General features: G+C 41.3%; 1 protein-coding gene across 1 annotated transcript; it reads left to right on the plus strand.

Annotated features, from left to right (window-relative positions):
* The first annotated feature begins 734 nt into the window (after window positions 1-734).
* Window positions 735-7,166, plus strand: LOC108798601 (alpha-2-macroglobulin-like). Its single transcript, XM_018570360.1, has 7 exons — window positions 735-767; window positions 845-1,007; window positions 2,084-2,313; window positions 3,378-3,593; window positions 4,460-4,584; window positions 6,308-6,398; window positions 7,086-7,166. The coding sequence occupies exons 1-7, from the start codon at window positions 735-737 to the stop codon at window positions 7,164-7,166; spliced, it is 939 nt and encodes a 312-aa protein (XP_018425862.1).
* Window positions 7,167-8,354: the final 1,188 nt, after the last annotated feature.

An 8,354-nucleotide genomic window follows, 5' to 3' on the forward strand; every position in this document is an offset into this window, starting at 1 on the left:
ATTTGCTTGGGACCCGGTGTAGTGTCCCGGTGGAGTACTTGCCCAATACAACACTCCAACCCCCAACAAAAACACATTCCTCTTGTTGCACCTTATTTTGAGTGACAAATCTGTCAAAAAAAGGTTAAGTGGAAGACTGTTTTAGCATAAGTGTCATTTAATGTAGTCCAAGGTATCTTCAAGGTACAGGTATAACAGTTTTTATTTTTACAGGGAGGCGCTGATGATGACGTTGCTTTCACGTGTGCTGTGGTTGCGTTCTTGTCTGAGACCACCTATGCAGCTACCGTAAGTAGTTTTGTCCCGTCAGCTGTACTTGGTAATCTAATGGTGACCACCAATGATTTTTCCACAAGCTCTATAACCTAATAGCTAGAAGTACTGCAATTCTATAGAACCAAATTGTGTATGGGACTTTTGATCTTTCATTTACAGTGGTTGTGGGTTCTTTCCAAATACTGTTAACGGGATTGGATGGGTTAGGAAATAGTTTTTATGGGATTGTTCCATCTGATGCAACTGATTTCATTTGTAAAAATTGTTTTGTAAATTGAGTTGTATTGCTAAAAAGGCAAATACTTGTATTTTAAATTTTACTTGCTGATACACCAAATAAAGTACATGACCAGGATAACTAGGGGTTTAATGAGGCAATGAAGAAAAGCAATAATGAGTTGGACCAAGGATGACAAGTTGGCTGCTGTGGGGTATTGCATTTTGCTTTTATAACACCCATGGTCATGCCAACAGATGTTGCAGCTAAAAGGGTTCATGTGGCTCCCATCATAGAGCAAATGTACATGACGTGTCCAATAATTAACAACCGATCTTGTGCTCTTTCCAGCCCTCGCTGTTGCGTTCAGCTCTTTCCTACCTGGATGAGGCCTCTCGGAAGGATCAGCCGGTGTATAACTATGCTATGCTCTTCTATGTCTTCCGGGTATGTGGGAATGTGGAGCGTGCCAACGCCATGCATGAAAAGCTGAAGTCTTTGGCCATTGATGAAGGTAAGCAAAGCCAACAAACGTGCTTTTTGAACAGTTACCAGATCCATGTGTGTGTGGGGGGGATTTCACTTTTATTAATTGAAACTGAACTTCAGCATGTAGTGAAAACGGGTTTTATTTAAGACATTTACATCTTCCAATCCCTTACAACCAAGGAAGGTGCCATCTGGGCTTCTATCTAGATTAGTTGCCATGGTGTTGCACGTGTGACTAGCCATGAAACCAGATATTTGAGGGCTTGAAAGCTCGGTTGGGAGCTGAAATAATAACTTGACAGTTAGCATGTGTTAAAAGTAACTGTTTTGGGACCAATGTATTAGGTGGGTAAAGTTGCTCCAATTAACTGGCATGTTAAAGTGGTGGAACTAGGGAAGGCAAAATATAAGCAGGGCAAATTTTGGCTTCAAACCTATTAAAGAATGCATATATTAGAAGAAAAAATAACCAAGGGTGGGGGGAAGAATAACATGCGCATCCTGGTAAATGAGCTTTGATACTGGTTTCCCTTTAGCAGATTTTATTTGGACATATATGGGTTGTACTTTTGTGGTGATTTTTAGATCTTCATTATCTTGTAAGTTTATTCCAACTCCTGCCAACCAATTTGACGGTAATCTGCCATCCTTTTATGGTCTTTGACTTTTGCAATGGCGTGTTCATAATATACTACTAATTTGCTGTTCATCCCTTTTTCATTACATGAGTATGAAGATCTGTAGTATTTAAACTGGCATTGTTCTATTGTCTGTCTGTCCTATTGGCAACCATTTTTGCTGCCCTGTTTTCTATGGGCCTCCATTCAGTAGAGGTGACTGCAGGCCTTGGAGAATGACCACGTTTCAAAATGGCATGCATTGGAATCCTGGTTTATCAATTTGTGGACATGCTGTTTAAACTGCTAGCCATGCAGGAACCTCTAATCCTCAGAAGGATGAGGTCTGAAGACACTGATGGATGTTAATGCTGACAGAACAATCTCTGATCTTTACTCCTGTGTAGAGAGCCTAAATCTGCTATTAGAAACACTAATATATAATATATAATATTTAAATTGATTTATTTTCTGCCATCCTCAGGTGACTCTATTCACTGGGAGCGCACAGTCCTACCAAAGCAGCAAACTCCATACCTGTTCCCTCCTCGTGCCCCATCAGCAGAGTTGGAGATAACAGCCATTGTGCTTAAGGCTCTGGCTTACGGGGAGAATAGTTCTACAGTATCTGCAGAGAACCTGAACAACATGGCCAAGATCAGCACCTATCTTGTTCGACAGCAGAATATACATGGCTCTTATCGTACCACATCGGTAATGTCTCTGTTCTTGGGCATGCACCAGAATTTTTCATACTTGCACTACAGACCAGACTGTTTTTGTAGCCCTTTAAGGAGGCAGTATATGTAAACCATGTTTAACTGTATGTGGGATCTAACATGCTTGCAAGACCAAGTACCAATGTTTGGTATGAACTATATTGCCAGCAATTAATTTAAATTGCCTTGGGTCGCTGTGTTTTGGTGTAAAGGTTCAGCAACACATGAGTAGCTGGAGACCTCAGATTCGTACAAAACAATGTAAGGCGAAGCGGCTCAGATCCTTACTCGTAACAAAAGCAAATATGGGAAGGGCAGTTTGCCATATGCTTGTATAATTCTGAGGGCACTGTTTGGCTCAATGTGTTTTACAAATTATGTAACTAAAATCTCTATCTGTATGAATATAGTAAAGGTCGGTTTGAACTGAGCCTCTCTGTAGCAGGTTTTATAAAACTGGGCAAAAGAACTTCTGTGACAATCTAATTTTCACCTGAAAGGTTCAGTGTAATGGGGTTGCTTTAATGAGTAGAGCATGTTCTCTTTGCAAAGTGCATTTTATCACCTTCATGAAGTTTACTCAATTACTCAATTATGTGCAAATAAAGGTTTTCTCATTTGCAAATGGAATGTGGTGAAGTTGCACAGGTTTGGATGGTTGTCAGCAGAAAGTGAACATGCGCTACTTTAGTAAATCAACCCTAATGTCTCAAACTATTACATTGCATATAGATCCTCAACTGGTAGAATCACTAGACCTAAACAGAGCAATACTGCGTATGCTAGTATAGGACTCTCATGGATTAGTTCAGTTACCATTTGCAATCCATTGGCAGTGACCTAGAATGAAGGATAATTTTGTATGAAATGGATATGAATATAATTTGAAGCGATGTAAGAATCCTTTGTACTAGAATTTAGACCTTTACGTTGGCATTAAATCCCAAATTTGTCACTAGGACTCGGAGGGTACATCTTTCAATGGGGGGGGGTTCTCAATCACGTCCCACTTAACAAAACGTATGCTGGTTTTAACCCATCCTTCCTTTTCCCCCTCAGGACACAGTGACGGTGCTGGAAGCCCTCTGTCTTTATGGAGCCCTTGTGCACCAAAAAGATGCCACAAACACTGTTCAGCTGAAATCTGGAGGTCAGCTCATCAGAGAATTCAATGTTGACCAATCCAGCAGAATCCTCCTCCAGTCTGAGGCTCTTCCTCAGGTTCCTGGAGACTACAACATGGTGGTGTCTGGGAATGGCTGTGTACTGCTGCAGGTAATGCGTCATGTTATGTTGCTGGTCATTTTGATAGACATGCCAGATAAACATGAAGCCAACGGTTGAATAGAAACACAACTGGACTGTATGATGCCACCTCCACTCTCTCCCTGTGCTCTGTGTTGATAAAATGAGCCAAATATTTCATGGTACACCTCGGCTGCTTCAGGACCTCCTTTAATGCCCTACCTAATTTTGTAAGCAGCTTGTGAATGGGTGTTTACACTTATAACGTTTTGCTTTTTAACTTGACTGAAGGACTGTTGTACAATATTATGTGTGACTAGTCTATGAACATCCTGCTCCACCCCCTCTGTGGTACCTCGGCAAGCTTTGGAGGCCATTTGGCAGAAATTTTTTGTGGCAGAGAACACTTATGTCCACACACAACCCACCGCTGAGGTTATATTTCTCAGGATATGTGCACAGGGTCTACCCCCAGGACCCCTTGCAGTTGTACATGCCTGAAACACTGTCTTTGGGCATCTGTAAAAGATGTCCAAAGTACTTCAAAAGGCATGTCCTTGGTCTAAGCCTATACTGAGGTGCATAACACAAAGATTTTAGTATAACAATCTCATATTCTTGTTTAGAAGCTGTTGCTTATCATACAGGATGGAAATGGATTGATCAGTAAGTCTTGAACCTTCTGCAAAAACTCTGCTTTTCTTCCACAGCAGAACTGTACAACCTTTTATAGATGTCTGTTCAATCCATTTATTGGTCCTCCTATCCCTCTGGGATCCATTCACTGTTGCTAGTGAATGGATCCCAAGTCACCTTTTTTATATAAATGTCCAATGGAGGAATTGTCGGATGAGTTTATTCTGTTGTATTTATGCGGTTTTGTCTGTTCTCTACAGACTGGAGTTAAATTCAATGTGCCAGCGAGTCAGGAAAATGGTGCCTTTTCACTGGGATTGACCACATTCCCAGAAGATTGTCAGAATGGAGTGGCGTATACTGTTAATATTCAGGTCACCGGCAGGTAGGGGACATGCTTATGTTTTTTACTCATGGAGCTGCTTCTGTTTTCATGTTTCATGCATTAACCTGAGGAATGCCCCAACGTGTACACCTAAATGTAAAAACGTAACTTTCCTACGTGCTAATTGCCTCTAACCGCACCTACATCCTTAATACTCTTAAAGCAGTCACATTATTTATTCTCAGCCTCTATTTAGCCTCATGCTGTGAAGACAGACTGCAGATATGCTACAGGAGATGGTCAAAGACTATGGGCATGCTACAGCAGATGGTCAGACTATGAGCATGCTTAGTCAGAAGCATTGCTTGTTGGAGATTGTTGCTGCTACTACTGCCTTTTTATAAAGCAATGCTTCATAAATCTCAATGAAGATACCAAACCTAAAAATCAGCAAGTAGTACTTTGCAAATATCTATCCTAATATCTATCCTAATATCTGTATCTAATCTACTCCAAATGTATCAAACTTCATAAGGCACACTTCTGACGTGATCACACATCCACCCATGCAGCTGCCTAAAAACACCCCACTCACCAGAGATCACTGGTCATCCATTTAAAGATATACCATATGCACTTTACTAAAGTCGGCTCACTTTTTTTCAAACTCTTTCCCAGTGTTATTAGCTGCTCCTGCTTTCCAAATGATATCCTTCAATACACCCGCATATACCCTTCGATCTCCACAGGTCTAGATCCGGTTTCCTCCACACTCAATCCTCCTCTCATCCAACAAACTCTCTCAGGCTCAGAAAACAGATACTGCCCATCATGTAAAACTGCTTTAAAACCACTTTATTAAGAATAAGGCACTTTTTTTAAAGAAAACACTCCTTTAGTAAAACCGATCCAATGATCCTCTCCTCTTCAGCGTTTGACAGTGCGCGCTTACCCAGCCCATCCAATGCATTTCGACAGACTTCCTCTTAAGGGATGACGTGCATGCTGACCAATGTATACACTAGTTATATTCTCCCCATTCTATCACATTGCAGATCTACAAATAACCATTAGATGTTACTAGCATACAATACCACATACCTTTTGCTGAGAAAACGGAAGATCCTATACTTCATACTTTTAAAATTACTAATAGATTACATTAAAAAAATATCTTAAATCCTCATGTGCTGAAACCATTCACACTGCAGAGCAGTAAAAAGCATTCCTTTTGCGAAGACCTCCATTTAAAAGCTACGATATTAACTCTGATTACTGGAATACTTCTTTAGAATACCCAATACCAAAAACCATAGGGGGACAAATAGTTAAGATTCCCTATTCATTGCTGAGGAAGCAATTTAGGTCTACATCAATATTTAACCCTTTTGGGTGCAGCATCTCCAAAATGAAAATCCATTTAGTCTTTCGTGTGACGGCTATTAAATCACTACCCCTCCAATGCTCCACTATTTTCAATCCCGCAGAACCATAATCCTTTCTGGATCTTTATTCTGGTAAATTTGAATGTTTTGCTATGGCTTGTTTTTTGTTTTTTTCTGATCTTGCATCCTGATCTTTTAAGCTGCATTGTGGTTCTACCCACATATTGGTATCCACATGGGCATTCAAGGAGGTACATGCCTGTTGTGGGACAGGATTCTGTTTAATGTTACTACATTTTATACAAGTTCTATGACCTGTAATACAATATTGATATAAATGAATTGATGGTATGACTTGGTTGATACTGTTTTATATCATTTTTATTTTTCCTTCTCAGCTATCATGGTATTCAGGACAAGTCCAACATGGCTGTGATGGAGATCCCTCTCCTATCTGGATATTCCATGAGTTACAATTCTCTTTCGAAGGTATTGAATCGGAAGCTATGTTCTGGATTATACAGGGGAGGGATGGAGAAGCATACGAGTTGGGGATTGTGGGGATATGAAGGAGGTTGAAATGGGAGGTGTGACAAATTTTACCCTCATATTACAAAACCCAAACTGTGACAGATGCACAGATCTAAAGACATGGCTGGGTGCGGAGGAATTGAAGTATACTGCACAGAGCCCAGACCTCAACCCTACAAAACACATTTGGGATGAATTGGAACACAGATGACAAGCCAGTTCTTCTCATCCAACATCTTGGATGTTCTTTTGACTATATGGGTACCAATTCCCACAAATTGTCAAGTCTTGTGGAAAGCCTTCCCAGAACAGTGGAAGATGTGTTGGCCACCAAGTACATGTGTGGGTGACTCCAGGTTAATGTCTGACTTGGAATGGGATGTCCCCAAAAGCTTATATAGATCTGATAGTCAGGCATCGACAAGTCAGGGGGAAAAAAAAATCCTGACCATCTGCTCAGGCAGGCCCTTTGTACAACATGGTTGTAGGCCAATCTAAAGGAGGTAATCGGGTTGGTAAACTGTGGGGAGAAGTGGTGGTGGGGGATTGTAATCCAATGTGCTGGTGTAGGATGCTCTTTTTAGAGCATAGCCAGACTTGTGTGTGCGTGCCACATGACATCTTTTCTTTTTTTCCAATTTACAGCTGCAATCGAAATTTCCCAAAGCTGAAGTGAAGAACGGACATCTCGTTGTGTATTTTAATGATGTAAGTCCTCCCCTGTAGTAAATAACGGTTCTCAAAAATGTAATTCCTATGGGACATTGTGGTGTGATGGTTATAGGTGTCTGTGCCACTAGCAGTAGCTCAATGTCTTAATCACTTCTGCTTAATACCAGTGATTGACGGGATTTAGGTAACAATTGTAATAATTGATGGAGGTGATCACATTTCTTTTGAGGTCTAAATTGATTTCCGCTTCCTTTTTTGGCAGATGACCAGTGAAGTGGTCTCATTTACTGTGACACAAGAAATGGGACCCAGAGTGGATAACTTCCAGCAAAGAACTGTGACGCTCTATGACTACTATGAGAAAGGTAGCATGCATATTCAGCGTTAGATCAGTATCTGAAAGGAGTCAACATGCAGATCTGAGTATTTAAAAACAACAAAATGCCAAAGTGTGTGGTGTGTGTCTGCGCTTCAAACGTGTCAAGGCAAAACTAATAATGCATATTCCCCAATTTTTTCACTTTAAAGACACTGCAAATACAAAAAAAGTTGGGTCTGCCAGATATGCACTCATTTCCAAAGTCCTGTTGCAGACTGGCCATGCACAGCATTTTTGTAGAGCAAGTGGTGTTAGCCCTCCCTAGTATCTTTTCTAAAGCCACCACTGCCACACTCGGATCTTTACAACATTAAAAGGTATTCAGTCTGTGGTCACAGGATAACCAAGAAGGCTAAATAGCTTCTTTAGTAAGTGCAAAAAAGATCTTGCCTTCTCAAACAATGTTCTTAACGGTTCTTTTTGTAGTGCGTCTTTCCCCCCCTGATCCCTGAAGACCTGTAGTGGACCCCCAAAGGCAGGGAGGGCTGACCTTTCGCTCTCAAGGGTGGCTACTTAGTTGTGGGGTATGAACTGTAAATTAGGCATCGGTCACTTAAGGACTTTTAGATGCTTTATTAAAGGACAGCCAAACTTCAGAGGGGGTATAGGGCTTCAGACATCCATAGCAAAAATAGGCTCCGGACTCTCCAGTCCCTTCCAGCTTCCATAGTGCAGGAATATTCTAGTTGAGCAGAGGGTGACACTGTGTAGTGGAGTGACATCTGGGGATATGCATGAGATCTTCTCTGGGAGAGACACCAGACATGATCCTGTGGTCCATGCCATCCTGGCACCTCCAGTCATGGGGCTCCTCTGGTTCTCCTTCCAGATCTAGACCCCCCCACCTGGGTCCACATGTGGCC

This window comes from Nanorana parkeri, unplaced genomic scaffold (genome assembly GCF_000935625.1).
Source record: "Nanorana parkeri isolate BGI_ZX_2015 unplaced genomic scaffold, ASM93562v1 scaffold1517, whole genome shotgun sequence".
NCBI lineage: Eukaryota > Metazoa > Chordata > Amphibia > Anura > Dicroglossidae > Nanorana > Nanorana parkeri.

Coding starts and splice junctions, on each gene's coding strand:
- LOC108798601 (XM_018570360.1), top strand. CDS start 735: ATGGTCATGCCAACAGATGTTGCAGCTAAAAGG. Junction 768..844: donor CAGATGTTGCAGCTAAAAGG/GTTCATGTGGCT, acceptor TGCTCTTTCCAG/CCCTCGCTGTTGCGTTCAGC. Junction 3,594..4,459: donor ATGGCTGTGTACTGCTGCAG/GTAATGCGTCAT, acceptor TGTTCTCTACAG/ACTGGAGTTAAATTCAATGT.